Source organism: Nyctereutes procyonoides, unplaced genomic scaffold, assembly GCF_905146905.1.
Source record: "Nyctereutes procyonoides isolate TBG_1078 unplaced genomic scaffold, NYPRO_anot_genome, whole genome shotgun sequence".
In the NCBI taxonomy this organism is placed as follows: Eukaryota; Metazoa; Chordata; class Mammalia; order Carnivora; family Canidae; genus Nyctereutes; species Nyctereutes procyonoides.
The window spans coordinates 42,266,678-42,291,639 of record NW_026575125.1 but is presented as its reverse complement, the minus strand read 5'-3'; the positions used below and the strand labels follow the sequence as shown (position 1 = coordinate 42,291,639).

At 50.1% G+C, this 24,962-nt stretch overlaps 1 protein-coding gene across 1 annotated transcript; it reads left to right on the top strand.

Moving 5' to 3' along the window:
- The first annotated feature begins 328 nt into the window (after positions 1 to 328).
- GRIPAP1 (GRIP1 associated protein 1) lies at positions 329 to 24,060 on the top strand. Its single transcript, XM_055338795.1, has 26 exons — positions 329 to 391; positions 2,325 to 2,391; positions 2,533 to 2,594; positions 3,572 to 3,598; positions 4,411 to 4,518; positions 7,693 to 7,843; positions 8,875 to 9,059; positions 9,261 to 9,308; positions 10,791 to 10,822; positions 10,931 to 10,978; positions 11,110 to 11,209; positions 12,920 to 12,997; positions 13,208 to 13,300; positions 14,478 to 14,612; positions 15,642 to 15,737; positions 16,026 to 16,238; positions 16,377 to 16,490; positions 17,278 to 17,355; positions 17,487 to 17,582; positions 17,708 to 17,764; positions 17,856 to 17,955; positions 19,471 to 19,601; positions 21,322 to 21,444; positions 21,562 to 21,655; positions 22,439 to 22,593; positions 23,505 to 24,060. The coding sequence occupies exons 1-26, from the start codon at positions 350 to 352 to the stop codon at positions 23,595 to 23,597; spliced, it is 2,526 nt and encodes an 841-aa protein (XP_055194770.1). The 5' UTR covers positions 329 to 349; the 3' UTR covers positions 23,598 to 24,060.
- The last annotated feature ends 902 nt before the right edge of the window (positions 24,061 to 24,962 follow it).

Genomic DNA, 24,962 nt, shown 5'->3' with positions numbered 1-24,962 from the left:
CGTTCTCATTAAAGGAGTACGGCGGAAGGGGGACTTTCTGTCGGCAAACACTTCCCAAGTGACGAGTCCACCCATGACACAGGGAGGCCACAGTATCGCATCACAATGGGTGGTCTATGAGAGCTCAAAAGCCAGGTCAGATGACCTAGTTTGCGGTAAAACATTAAATTTCAATTCACCTGACCTGTCAGTTTCACTCTCTTCTCTCCGGCTCCAAAGTACTGAACTTCTGGAGTAGACTCCTTCCCCTCCATTCCTGGCCAGTGGTTTGATCCGCCCCGAATCCTGACAGGAGGGACGAACTGCGTCTGCGCAGAAGGCTGTCGGGGGTGGGGTGGGGGGGAGGAACATGGCGCAAGCTCTGTCTGAGGAGGAGTTTCAGCGGATGCAGGTGCCGCTCGCCGGGGAAAAGACCACCGCGCTAGGCGATGGGGGGCGGGGTAGAGAGAGGTCGTGCCACCGGCTCTGAAAAGGGGTTGGTTGGGGTGGACCTTGAGTCTAAGGGGTTGGTCTGGAGAAGGGAAACTGAGGCTCTAATGGGTGAAACTGTTGTATTCCAAGATATTGGGCTCTGAGGGGTTGACGTCTGTGAGCTTTTTGGGCGCAGGAGAGAGTCCTAGAGTGGGTGATACCTTACTCAGACCTGGAGGGGACGAGACCTCTGGGCCCGTGTGGGGACACCATGGGCAGGTGATGATAACATTGGGTTTTGAGGGAAGGAGATCTTGAGAGGGCGAAACCATTTTGTCTGGAGAGGAAGGAAGCAGACGTTGGGCCATTTGCGTCATGGTGGGGGGGAGCCCTTGAGAGGGCAGTACCATTTCCCCGGTGGAAGGTGGAAATGTTTGTGGGAGATACCACTATGCCAGGAACTTAGGAAAGACCCCACATGCTGTTATTGTTTATGGGAGATGGATATCTTGTGTGAGTGCTGGTAGTGGATCCTAAGAGGGGGCAGTACCTTTGAATGATCAGGGGTGATCCCATTAGGCCTGGGTTGAAGAGGACCCTGAATGGGTAATACCATTAATTCCAGTGTTGGAGAGAGGACCAGAAGAGGTTAGAGTGACACCTTGGACCACACGGAGGGGAAACCACTGGGCTTTGGGGAGGTACCCCAATTGGGTACCGTGACCACTTGATTCTTTTGGGGACGACTCTGGAATGGGATGAAAGGCCAGAGGAGGCCCTTGTTGAGAGAGTTCTTACTGGAGAAGACCATTGGATTTTGTGTGTGTGTACAACCTGTAACTTGTGCCGAGAGATTCTAAGTGAGTAAGAATAATCCAGCTGGCCCACCCAAGGCTTTGTGGAGGAGAGACCCTGAAGGATGTAGGACCATCCCATTTGGATCATGACTGGGGGGGTTCTTGAGGGATGTGGGGGGCCTTTGAGTGAGGAAAATTTATTTAATTGGGCCATGAGTGAGGGAAAAAAACCGGTTGGCTATGACAGATACGGCTTCTATATGGGTGCCAAGCGTGTACAGATTGGCTCAAGACAGGAAAAGACAGATTATTGGGTACAGTAGAGTAGTAACAGGGCCAAGGGGCTCTGTAGGGGCCAAGCCCTTTGACCTTAAGCAGACCACCAGGGAGGTGAAGCCTGGTCCCATGGAAGGAGGGAAAGATCCTGGTGGGGTAAGGAATAGTAGGTTTGGGAAGAACAGGGCTGTTAGGAAGGGGTAAGCTGTTTGGAGTGGCCCATACTTCAGTTTTCCCTTAATTCTTAAAAGGGATCTGGATGTGTTTTGAGAGCTTTGTGGGTGAGGACCCCAGGCAGTCCCCAGCTTAGTGTAAGTTAGACAGGAGAATACCAGGCCATGTTCCCCTGAAAAGAGGGAGGAATGCAGGCCCCTATGCCCCTATACTCAGGGGCCTCCACGTCTGGCCAAGAGGATCAACAACACTCTTCCATGACAGAATGTTCCATGTTCTATCTCTCATAGAACAATGTTTAGTGTCTGATGAGGTCAGCCAGGATGAGGAGGGAGAGCTTTATCATTTGGGCATGGGGAACCACAGAACATGTGGGAACAAGAACCTGACTGGATCAGTGCTGTTGTGGCCTGAGTGCAGAGTGAATTGGAAGGGGAGAGATGGAAGAATGAGGCTAGCTGTGGTTATAAGTTGAGCCAGAGAAGGGGGAACAGGGGCTGAGGGGCTGGAGGCTCACTTAGGATACAGCATGCTTGGTCTTAAGAAGCAGCTAAAGAGGCATGTGGAGGGTGGTAGGGTCCATGGGGCTCAGGGGATTGGTTTCCTCTTGGTGAAAATAGGGGCACGTTCCTGACCAAGTTGTTTCCCTTCCCTTCTTCCCTCAAGGCTCAGCTCCTGGAGCTCCGAACAAATAACTATCAGCTTTCAGATGAACTACGCAAGAATGGTGTTGGTGAGCCCAGAGGGTCTCATTAGATGGGGGTGGCTTTGGAGGACAGAAGCCAAGGGAAAAACACCTCAGAGGCCTGGCAGGAAGACCTTTCAGCTTCCTGCCCCTGACTGAGGCTGAGACTCCCTGATTTCCCCCCACCAGAGCTTACCAGTCTTCGACAGAAGGTCGCCTACCTGGATAAGGAGTTCAGCAAAGCTCAGAAGGTACCTCCCTTCACCCACTCGCCCACCCATGCTTCCCTGTAGCCAACTGACTCATTCATCTATCCAGTGAACACCTACAGGGAAGCAGGCCTAATGGTACATGCTGCCATTAGTCATCAAAACACTCTCATGGAAGTCTCTGTAGTTTGCTAATTTTATCTAATCCTGCTTAATTGTCAATTGATTTTAATTTACTCTTAATGCATTTTCTATTTCAATTATTCAGTCTCATTCACTGACTTCTAACTACATAATAACATCCATAGGTGAATCTGCCTTGAATCTACCTTCCATTCTTCACTCACACTTCTACCTTGTGCTCTCACATCCCATCCCCTTCCTGGTCCTGTTGGTAAAATGAGACTAGACCTACCTCTCAGATGGTCTGAAGATGAAATAGCATATAACCTATTATGGTCCCTCAAGGCATTAAAGGCTTTCCTTTGTCTCTTTCTTCACTGCTCTGTCCCTACACACAGTTCAGTGTTATGTACCCTATAAATATTTGTTAGATGTAGGAATATATGATACAGAAAATCTGGCAGTCAGGAAGCTGGGCTTCTCTCTGGTGGGGTGCTGATTGCCCCACATGGCAGTGCCCTCAGCTGCTCAGCAAAGGAACAGCAGTTTTCATGGTACATGAGAAGGATCCACGTAGATGCATTTGGACCACTGTAGCAATGCACCCACAGTTTCTGAGCCTAGAGAATCAGCCCATGAAGGGTTGAATACTAAGACTCATGAATGGTCTCAAGTGCTTAGAGGAAAGCGTGTAAGCAGGATGCATTCACTCACTCACTCACTCACTCATTATTCCTGTGGACTATATATTTCATGCAAGTTCTGTGGTTGAAGACACATCCCCCAACCGATCATCATTGCCCCCACCCCCGACACTTACCACAATGTCTCCATACCCTAGTGAGGGAGTCCATCTCTGTTCACCTTATCTCTCTTCCCACCCCTCTCACCTTTAGGCACTGAGCAAGAGCAAGAAAGCTCAGGTAAGGGGACCCATGGTGGGTGAATGTGTCTGGAAGTCTGAGGGACGATATTTCTGTATGCTGGGATCTCCTGGTACTGGCCTTTCTTTCTCTGTGTGTGCACTTGCATCTGTGTCTACCTCACTGCCATGTGTCTGTATGTCTGTCTTTATTTTCCTGTGCTTGTCTCATTCCGTGTCTTTGTCATTCCTTCTCCCTTTCTGGCTGTCCTCTCTGAGGCTCTCTATGCCTGCCTTCCTGTTCCTCTCTGACTCTTGCTTCTCTCCCCAACGTTCACTTTTTCTCTCCCTCACCTGTTCCCATCTGTCATCATTTCCCTTTTCTTCTTTCCCTTTCTTTCTCTCTCTGACTCCTTGTTTCCCCCCCCCATTCCTTGTCTCTTCCTGACTCATTTCTTTCCCTGACCCCCTCTCTCTTCCTTCTGTCCTGTTCTCCCTCCCATTGATCTTTCTGTTCCTATCTCTCTTCCTGCCTTTTCTTTTTTCTCTCTCACTCTTCCATCCCTCTCTCCTTCCCTATCCCCCTTTCCCCTTTTCGCTCTCCCTCCTCTCTCACCTCTTTCTGTCTCCCCTTCTCTTTCCTCCCACTGTCTCCCCTCGTGTCCCTCTCTCCTCCTATGTGTATCTTCCCTTCTTTCTACCCTCTCATGTCTGTCTCTCTCCTTCCCTGTATCTCCTGATTTCTCCCATCTCATTGTCTGGGCCCTACGTTCCTCCCCTCACCCTCCACCGTCATTTTCTCCCTGTTTCTTTGCCCTATCTCTCCATTTTTTCTGCCCTTATTCGAGACCTGGCCCATGTCTGTCACTGCAGGAAGTCGAGGGGCTGCTGAGTGAAAATGAGATGCTGCAGGCAAAGCTTCACAGCCAAGAGGAGGACTTTCGTTTGCAGAACAGCACGCTTATGGCAGAGTTCAGCAAGGTGCTGGTGCCTGGGACAACCGAGGGGGATCCAGGGGGATCCGAGGGGTAGGGGCCCCTGGGCTGAAGCTGGAGGGCAGCTGAAGGTGGTGGACAGAGGCTGGCCCTGGATCACTGTCCATGGTGCTGAAGCAGATCCTGGATCTGTGCTGGGGGGTGGTGATTTGACAAATGGGGGCACTCGCTATGCTGGGATTAGAAGGCTGCAAGCCTTGACAACAGCTGGTTCCAGACCAAACCATTTTTTTCTTTAAGCTTCAAGTCCCCCTGTGTATATTTGGGAGATGATGCTAGGGAGTTCCAGGTTATTGGAGGGTCTTAGATAAAGTTCTTATGCTTAGCATGAGACAGAAAAATGTTTTATTTTATTTTTAAAAATATTTTTATTTATTTATTTATTCATGAGAGACACACACACACACACACAGAGAGAGAGAGAGAGAGAGGCAGAGACACAGGCAGAGGGAGAAGCAGGCTCCATGTAGGGAGCCAGATGTGGGACTCGATCCTGGGACTCCAGGATCACACCCTGGGCTAAAGGCAGGCGCTAAACCACTGAGCCACCCAGGGATCCCCTAGAAAAATGTTTTAGCTGCTTCCCTTTGCTCTTCCTTCCCCTTCATCTGACATAACTCTGGGGTTCTAATTCTTCTAGATAATTCATCCCGGATTGGATAATTCTATTTCTTCTCTGATTATAGTGTCCTGGCTGTTTCTAAACCTACTGGGGAGTTAGAGATATTGTATGTTGTTTCCTTATCTATCTTCTTTGTCCATGGTCAATAAGTCTCTAAGGTTTTAGTGTTTATTTAAGGAAAAAAATCTTTATGGTAACAAAAATGGTATTTCCAGGACTCCATGTGAGAATGTAGTACTTAAGACCTTAAAAAACAAAATATGAAAACAACCTTTAAACAGGTACAATTTCAAGAGAGATGATTTAATAACTAATAGTTAAGAGCCATTAGGCCTAGATTAAACTCTTGGCTCTACCTTTTACTAACTGTAACCTTGAGCAAGTGACTTGACCTACCTGCTTCTTGGTTCTGAGATGTTTAAATTGGAAATGATAATGATGCCACCCGCATTGCAGGGACTTTTATGAGGATTGAATGGATTAATATCTGTAAACATCTTATAACAGAGCTTTGAGGTAGTATTGGCTATGTAGGTATTAGCGACTCATAATATTCTTTTATTATTACTGATTCATTTTCCCTCTAAAAATATTTTTTGACTACCTAAAAATCTCAGAATCATCCTGTGGCCCTGCTCTACCTCAGCCCTTACTACCTCTTACCTGTTCTATTCCCCCAGCCTTCTTGCTGTTCTCCTTGATTCTAGTTTCTCCTACCACCCTATGCCCTAGAGGTTCTCCTGACTTGCAGGCCTTACCGCATCACTCCTTTAAGCAATAGCTCCGAGTGGGTCCTTGACCCTAACTCTTCAGAGCCCCTGGTTCTCACATAATAGCTGACCCCATTGCCTCACTTCTCACTGCTTCCTGCCTCCAGCCTCATTGATATTGTGGTTCTATTAGGATGAGGCAAGGACAGGCATTCCTCCATCAATCCAGCTTGTGTTTCTCAGCACCTGCCCTGAGCCAGGCACTGGCCCAGGTATAGAACCTCCTTCATAATTCCCCTCCTCCTCCTGGGAACTAGAAGTGCTCACAGGCCTGCCTCTACCACTTTCTTGCCAAAATATTTCAGCTCCATTTATTCTTCAATAAATGGTTACTGAGCAGCCCTGGCATGCTTTACGTCCTGGAAATAGTTGTGAACAGCACAACATGGCTCCCACTCTTGGGTAGCCTACATTCTGAATGCGGGATGAGGAGAAAGATAATGCATTAGGAAAAAATAATAGAGGTGCCTGGCTGGCTCAGGAGCATGCAGTTCCTGACCTTGGGGTTGTGAGTTCAAGCTCCATATTGAGTATAGAGATTACTTAAAAATAAAATCTTAAAAAAATAATGGTACAGACGATTGACAGTTACACAGTGCTTACTGCCTACCAGGTCCTATTCAATGTGCTCTAAATTACTCATTTATTCTTACAATGAGCCAGTGGGATATCATTAGTATCCCTACTGAGCAGATGAGGAAAATCAAGCCCCAGAGAGATGAAGTAATTTGTCTCAAGACCACATGGCTAATAAATGGCAGAGTTCACAGCCATTTATTAGCTGTGAAACCAAGCAGGCTGGTTTCAGAATCTGTGCTTGTGACTCGGTGTTATAGAACAGAGTGTAATTGTCAATCACAATCTATAATCCAAGTATTTGCAGAGCTTTAAGAAATTAAGAACAAAAAAAAAGAAAAAGAAATTAAGAACATACTTGGTCAATTTATTTTATTTATTTTTTTTACTTGGTCAATTTAATTGCAATTAGTACTAGGTAAGGAAGAAATGAGCAGAGTGCTGTGCTAGAGAGTGTCGGAATTTCTATGTTGGGGAATACTACTTCAAGGGTGACATTTGAGCAGAGCACTGAAGGACGCAAAGGAGCCAATCATGTGAATAACTGGATGAAAGGAATAGTGTTCTGGGTAGAAAATATCCCAGGCAAGAGAATAAAAATTCTCTGTGAACCTCAGTATTCTCATTTGAAAATGGGGGCAGGGGATTTTGTCAGGGCCGCTGTGAAAACCCCAGGAGTTGAGCAAGGGGCTGGCCTAGTTTTATTTGCATTGTACATTTCTCCAAGGCTGAGGGCTGACGACGAGGGGCTGTGGGCAGCGCTGCCTTTGGAAATGTCCTGAAAGCTGTCTGTGGTGCCCAGGCACCCAGACACAGACACTCTCTCCCACCTCACAGAAGAGGTCTGTCAGTGGGCCTGTTTGTGATGCTGACATCCTGGACTAGCAGCTTCTGGTAGGAGCCTGCCTGGGGTCTTGGATTACGACTATGAGGTTGGCATCGGGCAAGCAGAAAATTCTCAATGTCCTCAATCCTCTGACTCTGCCACTTAACAGATAGGTGAATTTGAAGTTATCTGACATTTGTGCCTTAGCGTCCTTATCTGTGAAGTGGGGATAATGAGTATCGACAGCACCTACATCACGGGCATTATAGGAATTATGTGAACTGTAAGGTGCATTAGCCAAGCACTATGTATATTGCAGCAAATATTGTTCTGATTCCCCGCTTCTCTTCTTCCTCCCCTGCTCAGCTCTGCAGCCAGATGGAGCAGCTGGAGCGGGAGAACCAGCAACTGAAGGATGGAGCTGCCAGGGCAGGCGCTGCCCCAGCCGGGAGTCTTGTGGATGGTGAGCTGCTGAGACTGCAGGCAGAGAACACAGCCTTGCAGAAGAATGTGGCAGGTATAAACAGGCCCCTCTTGGGGATGCGGGAACCTCGGAGATTGAGCAGGGTGTTTCCCCCTGGAGGAAGGGGTAGGGCTTCAGAATGAGGCTTGGCCCTGCCATGAACCTCTGTATAACTTCAGACAAGCCATTTCACCTCTGAGCCAAAGCTTCCTCATCTACAGAATGCTTGTGGTTATGTCTGCCACCTGGAAGATTCCAGTAGAGTTCAGATGAGGAGTGGTATCTTTCTGAGTTGGGTTCAGTGCCTGGTACCTACCAAATGTTACAGGTTAGCAGATTGAACATCAGAAAGGAGCTGTTTGCTAAACAGAGAAAGTGAATGAAGGAACTTTCGGAAAACTCTGAGCCCAGATTGTCAATGGGGTCTGGGATGAAGGCTCAAAGAAAGCTTGGTAGAGTGTGGGAGGGCCCCAATGTGGGGATGTTTGGAGAGTAGCTGGGGCTTGTGTGGTGGGTTGTATTTTGGTGATCAGGAGGGAGACTTTGTAGATTGGGTTGAGGATTAGGAGGTTATAGAATTCAGCTGTAAGTAGCAGATAGAGGATGGTAGGCGGCACCTTGGAGGGCTATGGGTGGGGCCTGGGGTGCAGGGAGTGGGGCTCGGGAAACCAGCTTGGACTGGTTTGATGGTAGACGGGGTTTTAGTGGATGGTGGGGCCTAAAAGATTTTTTTAAAGGTTTTTGTATTTATTCATGAGAGAGACAGAGAGACAGAGACACAGGCAGAGGGAGAAGCAGGCTCCATGCAGGGAGCCCGATGTGACACTCGATCCCAGGTCTCCCAGATCATACCCTGGGCCTAAGGCAGGCGCTAAGCCACTGAGCCACTCAGGGATCCCGTAGGGCCTAAAAGATTTATGAGGAGTGTGGATGGGGCTGAGCCTTTGTCTTGTTGGCTTTTGGTCATTTGGGGCAGGGTCTGTTCTACCTGAGGGGTCCAAGGCCCCCTTTTCTATCTACTTGAAGCATGGCAAGGGTCTTCAGAGACCACCTCACCCATAATATACTTATGTTCTACCCACCAGCCCTGCAAGAGCGCTATGGGAAAGAGGCTAGGAGATCCCAACCTGCCAGTGAGGGCCAAGGAGACCCCCCAGGGGGCCAAGCCTCCACCGTCCCAGCCCCCATGCCATTGGCGGAAGTGGAGTTGAAATGGGAAATGGAGAAGGAAGAAAAGAGATTGCTCTGGGAGCAATTGCAAGGCTTGGAGGTGAGTCTGACCCTGTTGGGGCTGGGGTGGCAGGAGGCAGGCAGGTGCCCTAGGTCTGCCTATGGTCACATGATGTCTGTGACATCACCAACATCACCAACTCATGGGCTGATGGATTAGTGGGGCAGGAGGGCAGGGGAAGGCACAAGCCTTAACTCCCCTTTTGCTGATATTAACTCTCTCCCTCCTCCTTCCCCACAGAGCTCAAAGCAGGCTGAAACATCCAGACTACAGGAGGAGCTTGCTAAGGTAGGGCTGAGCTTTCCCTGGACTTTCTCCCCACCCCACTCCCCACCTGCCATGCTTCCCCTGGCAGGGTAGAAGGAGCAGAGTACCTACTCCATGTCAAAACCTTAGTTTCATCATCTGTGAAATGGAGAAACTCACATTTATATCTGAGTTGCTTCCGACATGGAAGAAACTAAGGTGGTTCCTCTGTCTTGTGGATGGCAAGCCCCATCTCTCCCTCCTGTGTCCTCCCAGCTCTCCTGGTTTATCCATCCATCCATCCAAGCATTTATAGACTATTGGCTTTTTTAAAAAATATATATATTTTATTTAGGGCAGCCCCGGTGGCCCAGTGGTTTGGTGCTGCCTTCTGCCTGGGGTGTGATCCTGGAGACCCGCAATCGGGTCCCACGTCAGGCTCCCTGCATGGAGTCTGCTTCTCTCCCTCTCCTTCTGCCTGTGTCTCTGCCTCTCTCTCTCTCTGTCTGTCATGAATAAATAAATAACAAGCTTAAACATTTTTTTAAATTAATTTATTTATTCATGAGAAACACAGAAAGGAGGGGAGTAGAGGCAGAGACCTAGGCAGAAGGAGAAGCAGGCTCCACGCAAGGAGCCCGATGTGGGACTCAATCCCAGATCCCAGGATTACACCCTGAGCCAAAGGCAGACGCTCAACCACTGAGCCACCCAGGCATCCCTAGACTACTGGCTCTTAGGAACTGGAGATCCAGTGATGAGGCAGACAATAATGATCCTGCTTTCTAGGCCTTCTGCCCTAGCCATTCTTTTTTTAAAGATATTTATTTAATTTTTATTTATTTTTAGTTTTTTAAAGATTGCATTTATTTATTCATGAGAGACACATAGAGAGAGGCAGAGACACAGGCAGAGGGAGAAATAGGCTCCAAGCAGGAAGCCTGATGTGGGACTCGATCCCAGGACTCCGGGATCATGCCCTGAGCCAAAGGGAGACGCTCAACTGCTGAGCCAGGTGTCCCCAGATTTTTATTTATGTCTTAGATAGAGCCAGCAAACAGAAGCAGGGGGAGCAGCAGGCAGAGGGAGAGGGAGAAACAGACTCCCCACCTGATGCAGGGCTTGAACCCAGGACCCTGGGATCATGACCTGAGCTAAAGGCAGACACCTAACTGACTAAGCCACTCAGGTGCCCCTGCCCTAGCCATTCTATGATGTGGCTGTCAGTCGATATATTGGGGGCATGAATGCTGGCTTTTGGAGCCTGAGGGAGCTAGGTGGAGATCATGTTGTTGCCAATGACCACCTGGGCAACCAAATTACTTAATCTTTCTGAGGCTCAGTTTCCCCATTTATAAAACCAGTAGTCCTCGCTTCTCAGGACTGTTTTGAGGATTCCACAAGATAACATAAGTAACTCCAAGCTTCTGGAAAGGACTTAGTGAAAAATGTCTATAACTACTAAATTTATTTTTGTCTTTACTAAAATGTTATCACTTGTCTGTACCCCCACCCCTTCCAAAGCTCTCTGAGAAACTGAAAAAGAAACAAGAAAGGTAAATTTCTTTGCTTCCTGAGGCAGGGGCAGGGGCTTGGGGCGGGGGGACCAGCTGGGAAACCAACTTGTGGAACTGACCCATTTATGTCTGTCTCTCTGTGCCCAGTTTCTGCCGTCTGCAGACAGAAAAGGAGACACTATTCAACGACAGCCGGTAACTAGCAGGGGTGGGTGTATATCCAGACAGTGGGGACCGTGCCCAGCAGAATTGCCTGAAGACCACAGAGGCAGAGCTGGGAGATAGGGCCTCAGGGCATGGTCACCATGCCCCCCCATCATCCCCAGGAATAAGATTGAGGAGTTGCAGCAGAAGAAGGAAGCTGATCTCAAAGCCCAGTTGGCTCGCACTCAGAAGCTGCAGCAAGAACTCGAGGCTGCCAATCAGGTGAACAGCTGGATTCTGGGATTGCTGGGATAGAGGCCAGGGCTGGGAGTCCAGGGAACACTGAGGTCTACAGAGACTAGTTGGGGAATCCAGTAGTTCCTGTGTTGGAAATATAGGGGCTGAGTGGGTCCCAGGGACCCCCAGGAACTAGGAAAATGGGAACTAGGGAGCTCCGAGAGCCCTAGGAGTTAGCCTATGAGTCTGTATGAATCAAAGATCTCAGGGGGTGCTGAGGACTTGGAGGCTGTGTGCCACAAGTTCAGATGAATCTGAAACTGCTGGGGTATTGGAGACAGGAGTCTGGAGAAATCTGTGGTCACTGAGGACTTGGACCAGGAGCTGGAATGAGCCTGAACTCCCTGGATGTTGGGTGACTTTGAGACCTATGGGATCTGGATAGATAGGACTTTCAAGGGTAGACAGGTGGGCCTGAAGGCGAACTGTATTTGAGGCCTTCAGGGTATGGGGGCTGCTTTGTGGGGCTGAGACAACTAGAAAGTTGGATCACTTGCTCTGAGTGATCCTAAGACCTCTGGACACTATAAATAAAAAAAATTGGTGAGTCTAAGACATCCAGAGACTGAAGCAAAAGTCTAGGTGGGGGCAGCCCAGGTGGCTCAGCGGTTTAGTGCCAACTTCAGTCCAGGGCGTGATCCTGGAGACCAGAGTCCCACGTTGGGCTCCCTGCATGGAGCCTGCTTCTCCCTCTGCCTGTGTCTCTGCCTCTCTCTCTCTCTGTGTGTCTCTCATGAATAAATAAATAAAATTAAAAAAAAAAGTCTAGGTGGGTGTCAGGCTCCTGAGAGTTAGGGGCTAGGGAACTTTAAAGCCTCCAGGCAGGTGAATCTGAGATCCGTTGGATTAAGGGATACAATGGTTTGTGGGTTTAAGCCCCTGAGAGCTGGGGACAGAGTCTGGGTAAAACTGGGTCTTCAGTTACCTGGGTCTGAAGATCCCCAGAGATTGGGGACAGAAGTGGCAGGTGGGGGGGGGGGGGTTAGGAGCTGGAAACTAGGAGATTGTATGAGTATTGAGACCTCTAGGTTTGGGGCTCTGAGTCTGGGTGGGCCCTGTGACTCTTGGGAGCTAGAGACACAGGGATGGAGTATATCTGAAACCCGTGGGTGTTGGGGTCAGGAGTCTGGGTGAAGCTATAGCCTCTGGAGGCTAAGTGTGTGTCTGAGAATTCTGGGGCCTCCGAGCCAGAATCTGGGTGAGTGTGAGACCTCTACGGATCGAGGGTGGGGTGAGTTTGAAATCCCCAAAAGCTTAGGGTTTGTTTTTTTTTTTTAGATTTTATTTATTGATTCATGAGAGACATGGGGGGCGGAGGAGAGAGAGAGAGGGAGAGAGAGGCAGAGACACAGGCAGAGGGAGAAGCAGGCTCCATGCAGGGAGCCTTACGTGGGACTCAATCCTGGGTCTCCAGGATCATGCCCTGGGCTGAAAGCGGCGCTAAACCGCTGAGCCACCTGGGCTGCCCAAGCTTAGGTGTTTTTCTAAGATTCTTAGACCTGGAATACAGGGTCTGAGGCCCCTGGGGTAATGACTTAGAATTTGGGTGAGCCTGAGTCTGACAGCTGGGTAGTCTTAGGACCGTCAAGTGCTGGAGACATGCTATCAGGTGGTCAGAGAGGGAGTCTGTACAGTTACATGCTCCCCAGGAGATGCTGAGGTCTGTAACAGGTTCCCCTGACCTGTTCCCTCCAGAGCTTGGCAGAATTAAGAGATCAGTGGCAGGGGGAGCGCCTGGAGCATGCAGCAGCTCTGCGAGCCCTCCAAGATCAGGTACCTGGTACTGGGCAGCTTCTGGGAGGTGGAGGGGTGAGCAGGTGGGGGGCAGCCTCTGCAGGTATTATACAGGCAGGGAAGGCCCCAGGGGATTGTGTTTCCCATAGTAGTGGTGCATGTGCACTCATGTGCTTCCTTTCTTGGCCATGGGTGTGTCCTGTCCCCCTGTTCTGGACCCACTCTCACATGTTTTGGGGATGGGGCCAGGTATCCATCCAGAGTGCAGATGCACAAGAACAAGTGGAAGGACTTCTGGCTGAGAACAATGCCTTGAGGACTAGCCTGGCTGCCCTGGAGCAGGTATAGGATACTTGGGAGCCGTCACTGATCCCTCTCCAATTTCCCATCTCTTTCTGCTTCTGATCCACATTAGGGCAGGGCAGTCTGGACCTCATGCTGTTCTGCCTCTGTTTCTGTTTGATCCTCAGGTTCTCCTTTCTTTCCCTTTTCTTTCTTTTTCTTTCTTTCTTTCTTTCTTTTTTTCTTTCTTTCTTCCTTTCTTTCTTTCTTCCTTTCTTCCTTTCTCTCCTTCCTTCCTTTCTTTCTCTTCCTTCTTTCTTTCTCTTCTTTCTTTCTTTCTTTCTTTCTTTCTTTCTTTCTTTCTTTCTTTCTTTCTTTCTTTCCTTTCTTTCTTTTCCTTCCTTCCTTCCTTCCTTCCTTCCTTCCTTCCTTCCTTCCTTCCTTCCTTCCTTTCACATAAGCAGCAGGAGGTGAGGGGCAGGGAGAGAGAGAGAGAGACAGAGAATCTTAAGCAGGTTCTCTGCCCAGCATGGAGCCTGATGCCAGGCTTGATCTCACAACCCTGAGATCATGACCTGAGCCGGAATCAAGAGTCAGATGCTTAACCGACTGAGCCACCCAGGTGCCTCTCTCGGCTTCTCTTTCTGATGGTTTCCACCTCTCTTCTCTCTGGCCCCCCACCCCTGCTTCTCTCGCATTTTCTAGTTTCTCTCCAGTAAAGGACTAGTAAAGTGTACTAATCTTAAGTGTTCATTCAGTGAACCATATCTGCCTGTTGGTCTGTCTATCTCTATGTGGCTACCACCCAGATCGAGATTTAGAGCATTTTCAGCACCCCAGAAGGTCTCTTTTGCCCTTCCCAATCAATATTTCCCCAGAAATAACCACTCCCCTGACTCTAGCAACGTGGATTAGTTTTACTTGTTCTTTTACTTCCCATAATGGAATCAGACACCCATTTTTGTGCCTAGTTTCTTTCCTTCCTCAACCATAGGTAGCATTGATCTGTTCTTTTGTCTCTGTTTACTATTCTACTGAATGACCATACCACTTTATCCATTCCCCTGTTGATCTCTTTCTTTTGCTTTTTCCCTTTGAAATTCTTTCTCTTTCCTCCTGGCTCTCTTCCCGCCTGCCTTCTTGTCTCCCCAGAACCGGGAGACTCAAACCCTATGTCTGGCCCTTGGGGGATGGGACGGCTTTTCACTCTGCTTCCCATCACCCCCGTTCATCCCAGATCCAAACAGCAAAGACCCAAGAACTCAATACACTCCGAGATGAGAATGCTGGGCTGGCAGCTGATTTGCAGCAGCAGCAGACTGAGTATGAGGAGCTCATGGGACAGAAAGATGACCTCAACTCCCAATTGCAGGTGACCTCTTTAGCTCCGACCTGGCTTCTCCCACTTCCCTCACACTGGCTCCGTGGGATCCTCCACAAAGTGCAGGCAGGAGGACTGTGGAGTTGGGAGCATCTGGGTTCCAATCTGGTCTCCTAACTTATTAGTACCTTGGGTCCCAGACCATATTCTTTTCCTTCACTGAGACTGAGCCTCTGCAGTTAGACAGGATAGCCATTTCTGAGTCCATGGTATCAACCAGAATCACAGTAGATTAGGTTAAGTAAGATAAAAGTTTAGATCTCTCTCATAGAAGTGTCCAGGTGGGTTGTCTAGGGATGGAATGATGGCTTTGCCATGACCCAGGTTTCTTCCACATTGCTGCCTTCAACTCAAGACTTCTGTCTTGGTAGCCAGGATGCTTGCCCAGGCCCTCCCTTCATCATGTTTGTTTTCCATCTGGAAAGAAGGAGGAAAGAGGGATGGGCCCAGCATGGCCTTTTCCTTTCTGAGCATAACCTATGTTATCCTCACCACTTCCACATCCGGAAATTAATCATATGTTCACACCTCACCACAGGTAGGCAAGGAAAAGTCACCTTGACAACCCTGTGTGTGTCTAACTATGAAATTTCTTGCTAGGGTCAGAGGGAAGAATGCAGAGAAGGCTGGGGAAATTGCTAGCAATGTCTGCCCTGTTTCTTATCTAGAAATAGAGAGAACAATACCAATTTTACTGGGGTTAAGGGAGACCTGCCTACCAGAGGTGTCCTGGGCGACAATTGCCTCCCAGAGGCTCTTTTTTTTTTAAAGATCCTATTTATTGATTGATTGATTGATTGATTGATTGATTTGAGAGAGATAGTGTGTACAAGTAGTACAAGCAGGAGGAACAGCAGGCAGAAGCAGAGGGAGAGGGAGAAGCAGGCTCCCTGCTCAGCAGGGAGCCGTTCACAAGGCAGGGCTTGATCCCAGGCCCTGGGGATCTGGGATAGTGAGCCATCCGGGAGCCCCCCCCCCCAGGCTCTTGATCAAACTCCTCTCCTTTGTCCCCTTAATTAGGAGTCATTACGTGCCAATAGTCGGCTCTTAGAACAGCTTCAAGAAATCGGGCAAGAGAAGGAGCAACTGACCCAGGAACTACAGGAGGCTCGGAAGGTGGGCAGCTCTGGAAGGTGGGTAGCTGGGATGGGGAGGGATTGGCCCCAGTCTGTGGGAAGGGAGCAGGTATGTGGGCCAACATCATGGGAACAGCAAAGGATGGAAAGTGACCAGTGCCATGTGGCTAGGTGAGTGACTCAGCTAGTTCTGGGGCAATGGGAAGGAGGCACAGTTGAGCCTACTCCTTGGGGCCTGGAGAGAGCAAGGTAGGCCTTGTCTGATGTTGAAGAGGATAGCTGACTGGCATCCTCCCCCCTTGCCCACACTGCCCCTTCCTGCCACCAGAGTGCCGAAAAGCGGAAGGCCATGCTGGATGAGCTGGCAATGGAGACACTGCAGGAGAAGTCCCAGCACAAGGAAGAGCTGGGAGCCATCCGACTGAGGCATGAGAAGGAGGTGCTGGGGGTGCGTGCCCGCTATGAGCGCGAGCTCCGAGAGCTTCATGAAGACAAGAAGAGGCAGGAGGAGGAACTCCGTGGGCAGATTCGTGAGGAGAAGGTGGGTGGGTGGGTGATAATGTCTTTCCATCCCTAAAAAAGGGAGCACAGCATCACTGATGGGGCTAGGGGATAGTGTGGCTGTAGTGTCCACTCCTCCACCTGCCCCACCCCACCATGACGGTCTTCCTTCTCCCAGGCTCGAACACGAGAGTTGGAGAATCTCCAGCAAACGGTGGAGGAACTTCAAGCTCAGGTACATTCTATGGATGGAGCCAAGGGCTGGTTTGAACGGCGCCTGAAGGAGGCCGAGGTAAGTCAGTGCCTGATGAGGCACCAAGGACTGTTAGGGGACACCCATGCCACACTAGGGGACTGGGGGTGGTCAGGCCCCAGAACATTCTGAAACACTCTGGGCTCAGGTCTCCCTGCAGCCTCACCAGCTCCAACAGCAGCCTTCAGGGGATCAGGGGACAGTCATCAGTAAGGTAGACTGTTGGAGGCGCAGATTTGAAAAGACAGCCCTGCCTTCTGAAACTGCTTCTATCAGGAAATTATTGTAATATCCTGATTTTATTTGAGCAAGGACTTTTACTGCCAGTTTGGGGGAACACTCATAATAGTACCTAAGAGGAAGTATCCTGCAATAGGGAAGAGCACAGAGGCTGGAGGGAGTCATGATTTGCCTGGGTCTGAGTCCTGGCTAGGCCACTTGCTAATAACTGTGGGCAACTTACCTGGCCTGTGGCCTGTTTTCTTCATCAATAAAAAAAGGGATAATAATAGTATCTGCCATGTGGGTATTATGGGAAGATGATATAATATGAGTCAATGAGCGTAAAATCCCTATAACATTTCCGGCATGCAGTAAGTGATGTGTTATATTTTGTTAGAACAAAACCAAATCAGATGCACATGTCAGTTGGTGATTTAAATGGGGCAGCCTCTAGATGTGCCACTCCTGTGTACTGCCTAAGGACACACAGTACTCCGTGTGGGGGTGTCTTCTGCATGCCTGCAGGCCCCTGCTGCCATCACACCCTGGACTGGCTGTGCCGTCCTCTGGGGGGGCCATGGCCAGACCGAGACTTGTCCCGTAGGAATCTCTGCAGCAGCAGCAGCAGGATCAAGAGGAAGCCCTCAGGCAGTGCCAGGAGCAGCACTCTGGCGAGCTGAAGGTACCCACTGCCTAATGGTGTTCCCCTCTCTCCTGGGAGGGCCGGGCTCTGGAGGGGGTGCCGAGCCCTGGGGGTGGGGTGGGGAATAGATGTTTCCCAGGCAGAGGCCTGAGCTTCCTCCTGGTTTGCAGAGCAAGGAAGAGGAGCTACAGGGCCTGCGGGATCAGCTCCAGCAGGCCCAGGAGGAGCGGGACTGCCATCTGAAGACCATCAGCAACCTGAAACAGGTCACTTGCCCCTCCAGGGGCCCAGACACACCCTGGGCCGTGGTGTAGTCACAGGGCAGAGGTAGGGATGGCCCGGCATGCAGCCATCCTGGCAGCCTCTAGCTGTGCATTTCGTTGGCCCACAGGAGGTGAAGGACACAGTGGACGGGCAGCGGATCCTGGAAAAGAAGGGCAGTGCTGCGGTATGATGGGGAGATGGTCAAGCATGCCCCTGCCTCCAGCCTGTGGGACCACTGGGCCTCAGCCTGCCTCTGTCGCCCCTGTTCCCCACAGCTCAAGGACCTCAAGCGGCAGCTACACCTGGAGCGGAAAAGGGCCGATAAGCTGCAGGAGCGGCTGCAGGACATCCTTACCAACAGCAAGAGCCGCTCTGGTGAGGGGCCTGGACTCAGAGGGCAGGACAAGCGAGGGGTGGGATCGATGGGCAGGGGCGGGGGTGAGGGGCGGGCTTGGGGCCTAGGGCCAGAGCTGCTTCCTGCACCTGCTCTGCTGGGCTCCCCTGCACTTTCTGCCCCTCTTGAACTTGGTCTGTCTGTCTCTCTTTCTCCTGCTCTCTGCCTTGCCTCCTTCCATGTCTCCCCTCTGTTTTGATCTCTCTGTGCTATGTCATGCCATCTCTCTCTCTCTCTCTGTCTCTCCCTACTTTCTCCCTCCTTTTCTTCTGCTGCTATTTTCTTCTTTGTCCCTTTAACACATTCTCTCTCCCGTTTATCCCCCCATCTTTGTCTGCGTCTCGTCTGGATCTTCACAACCCTCTCATGCACATCCCCACACCTCACCAGGTATCTCGAAATCCCCTGTATCCATTCTCTCATTCTGTAAATGTGGACTGAGCCCATGTGCTCACATCGGGGGTCCTTGATAGTAAACCCCCTGAAATACTGTCCTCCAGGAGCTCCTAGTTGAGCTAGGGAGACAGACTTACATTCAGATAGCAACACTATGGCGTTATCACATTCAGCTAAAATCCATGTTCTTTCTGCCACTCTAGGCAGAAGATACAACAAAAAAACCTTGGGTTGCTTTGGACTTTTTTTAAAGAAGGAAATGGCCTATAAATATGTTTAAATAAATAGATACAATGTAGTGGTGAGGGCTCTGGTGCATCTCCCATGTCTCAAGCTCAGAGAAAACTTGCTCCCTTGTCCTCCCCCTGCAGCCATAAGCTCTTGCTGGAGATCCTTGGGGTGGGATGTCAGCCCTTCTCCCGGATACTGGGAAGCAGCTGCAAGAGTGGAAACCCAAGCTCAGTGGGCCTGTTTTAAGTGACATGGCAAAAACAGATGCATCTCTCACTCCATCTCTGTGTCTCTGAGGCATTCTCTCTCCTGAAGTCACCTCCCTTTATAAAGGAGTTTCTGTTTTCTACACATTAGTGCACAAATCAACAAGTAGATTCCAGTGGTTCTTGTCCATAAAGAAATGCAGATTTAGGGTCACGTTTACATGTGTGTCTCCATCTTCCCCCCCGCCCTTGTCTCTGCTCGGACTTGTGTCCTCTCATCTGCTGTGGCTTGCTGTCTGTCTTGGTTTCTCTTCTGCATGTGGTCTTGCCCCTGGGCTCTCTCCAGCCTTGGGTCCTCTTTGTATGGACCCTGAGTCCGAGTGCATACATCCCTTGATGCCCATATGTGTCCACACTGCCCACTCCCTCCCAGCCTCTTCACCTTTGTTTCTCTTCTGGCAGATGCGTTTGCCCAGAGAAGCAACTTTTCTTTTTTATGTTTCTGCCTCTCCTGTCATACTGTCCATTTCCACCTTTCCCATGCCCCGGTGTTACTTTACCTCATTCCATCTCTGTCAAATCTATTTCTGCCTCTTCCTGCCAGTCGCTGCACTGGGACCCTAGGGGATTGGGGCTCAGGTTTCTCTTCCTTCTCTACCCAAGGCCTTGAGGAGCTAGTTCTCTCAGAGATGAACTCACCCAGCCGGACCCAGACTGGGGACAGCAGTAGTGTCTCGTCCTTCAGCTACCGGGAGATTTTGCGGGAGAAGGAAAGCTCCACTGTTCCAGCCAGGGTAAGGGGCAAGGAAGAGATGACAGCCCAGCTTCCCCTACCCAAACTCTGGGATCCTCCTTAGGCCCTCCCTTGCAGCCATCTGCCTCTCCGGGCCTAGCATACACATTTTCTTAGCAACTTTTCTCTAAGCTTGACAGTTCGGATTCAGATTGCCAAATTGAGGATAAGCAGATTATTCTCTCTGACCCTCTGCTCTCTCATCTGTGAGCTAATTCCACCTTTCCCAGTGTCATAAAATATGTAGCTTATAGCAGGTGCATGATCATGTAGGAGGTCCTTTTATCCAACTCACAATTATCACTTGCTTACTTTCTTCTATTGTGTCAGCTTCCTGGCCAGCCACTTTTATTTGGAAATCCATAAGTAGTATGTGTACCGTGTAGAAAAATTTTAAAAACACACACATGCAAGTTTTTTTTAATCCAAAGAAACTACCTCTTCACCATCCAGAGATCACCACTATAAACCCTTGGTTCAATACCCTTCTAGATCTTGCTCTCTTTCTTTTTCAAAAAGATTTTATTTATTTGAAAGAGAGAAAGAGCAAGTAGGGGAAGAGGGGGGGGAATCTCAAGCAGACTCTGTGCTGAGTATGGAACCTGACAAGGAGCTTGATCTCATGACCCCGAGATCATAAACTGAGCTGAAACCAAGAGTCAGATGCTTTAACTCACTGAGCCACCCAGGTGCACTTCTTTCTTAAACCTTAATGAAATTATAAGTAACCTGTAGATCAGCTGATCTTTATCCTCCCAATTTCTTAAATTTTTATCTCATCTGGTACTTAGACCTTAATCGTATTTCTTTGGTTGGCCCTAAAATGTCCTCTATTGGGCAGCCCTGGTGGCTCAGCGGTTTAGCGCCACCTTTGGCCCGGGTTGTGGTCCTGGATACCCAGGATCCAGGCCCACGTCGGGCTCCCTGCATGGAGCCTGCTTCTCCCTCTGCCTGTATCTCTGCCTCTCTCTCTCTCTCTCTCTCTGTGTGTCTGTCATGAATAAATAAAATCTTTTTTAAAAATGTCCTCTATTGCTAGTTTTATGAAAATCAGCATTCAGTTTCAGAGCACATGTCACATCCGGTTGCTTTATATCCTTTAAGTCTCTTGAGTCTAGTGTGGTCCCTTTGTTTTTCATGACACCAACCTGTAGAAGAAACCCATCAGGTGACCTGCAGAAAGTGTCCCACCTGTTGTGTTTTCCTGCTGGCTTCCTAGTGGTATTATTTAGCTTGTTCCTCTGTCCTACGGTTTTCCTGTCAACTGGAAATAAAACCTCTTATGCTACAGGCTCTCCCTTCATCCTCTCAATGAGGAAATAATGTGGTGGTCCCTTTTTTTTTTTACAGATTTTATTTATTCATGAGAGAGAGAGAGAGAGAGAGAGAGAGAGAGAGAGAGAGAGGTAGAGGCAGAGACAGAAGCAGGCTCCCTGTGTGGAGCCTGATGGTGGGACTTGATCCCAGGACCCTGGGATCATGACCTGAGCCAAAGGCAGATGCTTAGCTGCTTAGCCACCCAGGTGCCCCAAAGTGGTGGTTCCTATGTCCCCCTTTAGGCAATGGGAGACCCAGAGTCTCCGTGGGTGCTGAGACTTGCCTACAGTCCCTGTTGCAGAGCCCACCTTCATCCTGCCCTGGCTTCCTCTTAGCCCCTGATCCTGTCTGGGGCAGGCAACAGCACTAAGCCTGGACTGGCCTCTCCCATCCTTTCCCTGCAGTCCTTATCCAGCAGCCCTCAGGCCCAGCCTCCACGGCCAGCAGAGCTGTCAGACGAGGAAGTGGCTGAGCTCTTTCAGCGCCTGGCAGAGACACAGCAAGAGAAATGGATGCTGGAGGAGAAGGTGCTGTCTGCCTGCTTGTCCTCACTTGGCACACCCTTGGAGAGGAGGCTGGGGCAGGGAGTGGGGAGGTCTGACTGGGCCCCTTGTTACGTGTAAACATGCTGGGCTACCATGCAGGTGAAGCACCTGGAAGTGAGCAGCGCCTCCATGGCGGAGGACCTTTGCCGGAAGAGCGCCATCATTGAGACCTATGTCATGGACAGTCGGATTGGTCAGTACCTTCTCACCAGCCTCACCCCTCCCCCGAATCTGGCCTCTGACCTGCCTTTTCCTCTCCTCCTTCCCCACTGTCTCCTGTCCTCTTGCAACTCAGCAAAAGCACTGACAAGGCCACAGCTGCTAGAGGGGATGGGGAAGAGCAGGCCAGGCTGTCCCTGTGTGTGTCTGTCTCTTACTTCCGCTCTTCCATTCTGTCTGGGTATCTATCATTGCTCCGCTCTCCTTTCTCCAGCCTGGCTCTGTCTCTCTCTCCCTCCTCTCCTCTCCCCATCTCTTCTTTCTGTTGTACCTCGTCATCTAGTATCACTGTGGCTACTGCCTGTCTCTCCTGTGTCTCCTCTGGAAGTCTTCATCCTCAGCATGTAGGACCCTTCAAGGGTCCTTAGCTCTTCCTCTCCCTTCTTCCACTGTCTCTCCTCTTTTTCCCCTTCCCCATCTTTGTTTCCTTTGTTCCTTTCTTTCAAACCTCCTCCTATCCCCGTTTCTCCCTTCTTAATCAGAACCACGCGGACTATGAGCTGACTATGCGCTCTCTATTTTGCATGCTATCAGAGACATTTTTCTAGCTCTGCCAGTTGGTGATTATCCCCATTTCTCAGGGCCACACAGCCAGTAAGCAATGGCCAGGTTTCACATGGCAAAACCTCTGCCTGCTACGTCACACGGCTTCTCCCCCACCTTTCACCCCCACTCTCTGTCTCCCTTTTCTGCCCCATCTATGTTGTCTCTCCTCCGGCTCTGCCGAAGGGGTGGTTCTCAGCCTGGGCCCTTGCAGATGTGTCCGTGGCAGCAGGCCACACAGACCGCAGTGGGCTGGGCAGCGTTCTGAGAGACCTAGTGAAGCCAGGCGATGAGAACCTTCGGGAGATGAACAAGAAGCTACAGAACATGCTGGAGGAGCAACTCACCAAGAATATGCACTTGCACAAGGCGAGTGTGGCCTACCAGCCTACCCATCTCTCTATCTAGCCACCTGCCTCCTTCACCACTCAGCCCCATGGGTCATCTGCCAGCACCCAAACCCTCCTCTCCCGCCCTACCCCCCACCGCCCCATTCACTGAGCACACCTCCATCCTCGCCTCCCCATCCTCCAGTCAACTCACTTGCTCTCACTTTTGTCTTTCACTGTTCGTCCACACATCTGTTCGTGCACACAGTTAGCCGACTTGCCCATCAACCCTGCCTTACTTGCCCATCTGCCCCTACCCATCTAATCATCTGCCCCATGTCTTTCCACCCATTTCCTGACATACCTCCTCTCTCTCTCTCTCTTCCCTACTCATCAGTCACCCCTTTTCTTACCTTTACCCACCCACCCAGTGACCTGCCTGCCTACCTGTTATCTTCCATCTGCCTCTGAACCATTCATTTGCCCACCTGTTTGCCTACCATGGATCCACCATGCATCCACCCACTCATCTACTTGCCCATCCTACCCCCCAGCTATTTCCCCCATTTCTGGGGGAGTCAGAAAGGATGCAGACCCAGCTCCTGCCTCTGAGAAGTAAGCTTACCATTAAGTAGAAAAACTGGTGGCAAGGTGAGGGTTGTAAACTCTGGCCACACTACATACAGCAGGTGATCTGCTCCCATTTCCATATTCCTAGGTTCCCTTCACCTGGGAGGCTCTCTATTTCCCCCTCCCCCCCACCGGCCTCCCACATCTTTTCCATGTCCAGCCCACTACTGAGGCTCTGTGAGCCTCTCCAGATACCTTCCTGTGCCAGACTAGACATAGCTGGGCATTGATTAATGAGGTGAGAAGGATAACACCCCAAGTTTAGTGAGGGAGCTTCCTCTGTTGCTTTCTCTAGTCCCTGATGGCTTGTTTGTTTCTTAGGACATCGAAGTTCTCTCCCAGGAAATTGTGCGGCTCAGCAAGGAGTGCGTGGGGTCCCCTGACCCAGACCTAGAACCGGGAGAAGCCAGCTAAAGACCTGCGGGCTGTACCTGCTCCCTCCCCTCCCCACCCCCCAGGACACCATCCCCTTGGGCTGTGGTGGGAAAATGGGGCTGCCACCAAAATCAAATAGGTTGGGAGACTGGACATTAAAGGGGTTGAAGGCCTGATGGCTGGTGTTAGTGACCCTGTTTTAGGGCAGAAGCCCCTGGGGAGTGGGGATCCTGAGGGGAGGGGCAGGGATTTCTCGTCTTTCTTGGCCCTGGCTCCCAGAGGCCTTTACCTTCATCTGTGCATGAACTCTCCCTCCCCAGAGACCAACTGTTTTTTTTTATTTTATTTTATTTTTTAATTTATGTCTGGAAGCCTGGCTACCCTGCATTTGGGATTGGGGATGTTGGGTGGGGCGCAGTCCGTGTTCAGCATTCTAACAACATGTGTGTGTATGTGTAAAGGCTGCAGCCAAAATACCATCTGGCCAGATGGGCCCACCCACGGACTGTCTACTCTCATTCTTTCCAACCAGGAGGGATTTGCTGGGGATGGGGAGGTCACACCATTGGAATGGGGAGGGAGGTCTGCAGCTGCGATTTTACTCTTTCCCCTACCCTCTGTTAACTGTCTCCATTTACTGTGGGCCCATCCCTCTGACTGACTGGCACAGAAATACCTGCAAATATGTATGTGGGTGGATGTGTGTGGGGTGTGGGCGTGGAGGAGGGGGTTGGGCAGATGAGAGGATAAGTGGTTGGATGGACTGATGGATAAATAAGTGGAAGGTTGCTTGGATCAATGATAGAGAGGTTGAGAAATAAATGGGCACATGGATGGAGAGGTGATTGGATGAATAAATGGATAGATGAATAGGTCGGAGATATAAGTGGACAGATGGATGGCCAGGAGAATGGATGGATGGATGAGCAAGAGTAAAGAGTAGGTAAATAAGTGATGGGCAGGGCTATCGATGGACGACAGATCGATGGGTGCAGGGGATATGTAAGGATAGGGTGGCAAATAGGTGGGTGGGGTGAATATGCAGATGGAAAAGTGAATGGGTGGATAGGGGGATAGGTAGAGCAATTGGTTGTCTGGGTGGGAAAATGGATGGATAGATGCGTGGTGGGTGGGCAGAAGGATGGAGAAATGGTCAAACGGGAGTGTGATGAGTGAGCAAACCAAGGATTATGTGGGTGGGTAGATGATTGAAAGGGGAAAACTGGTCCTGCCTTATTTCTCCCCCACTTCACCACACCTCTAATTACTAAAAATTTGGCTTCCCTTGTGTGCCTTGCCCCACGCCATCCCCTCTCACATCACTCCATTTAATGCCCCCACCCACCCACAGCGGTGCAGTCAAGTTGGGGTAACTCCATCCGACAGCTGAGGATGCAATGCAAG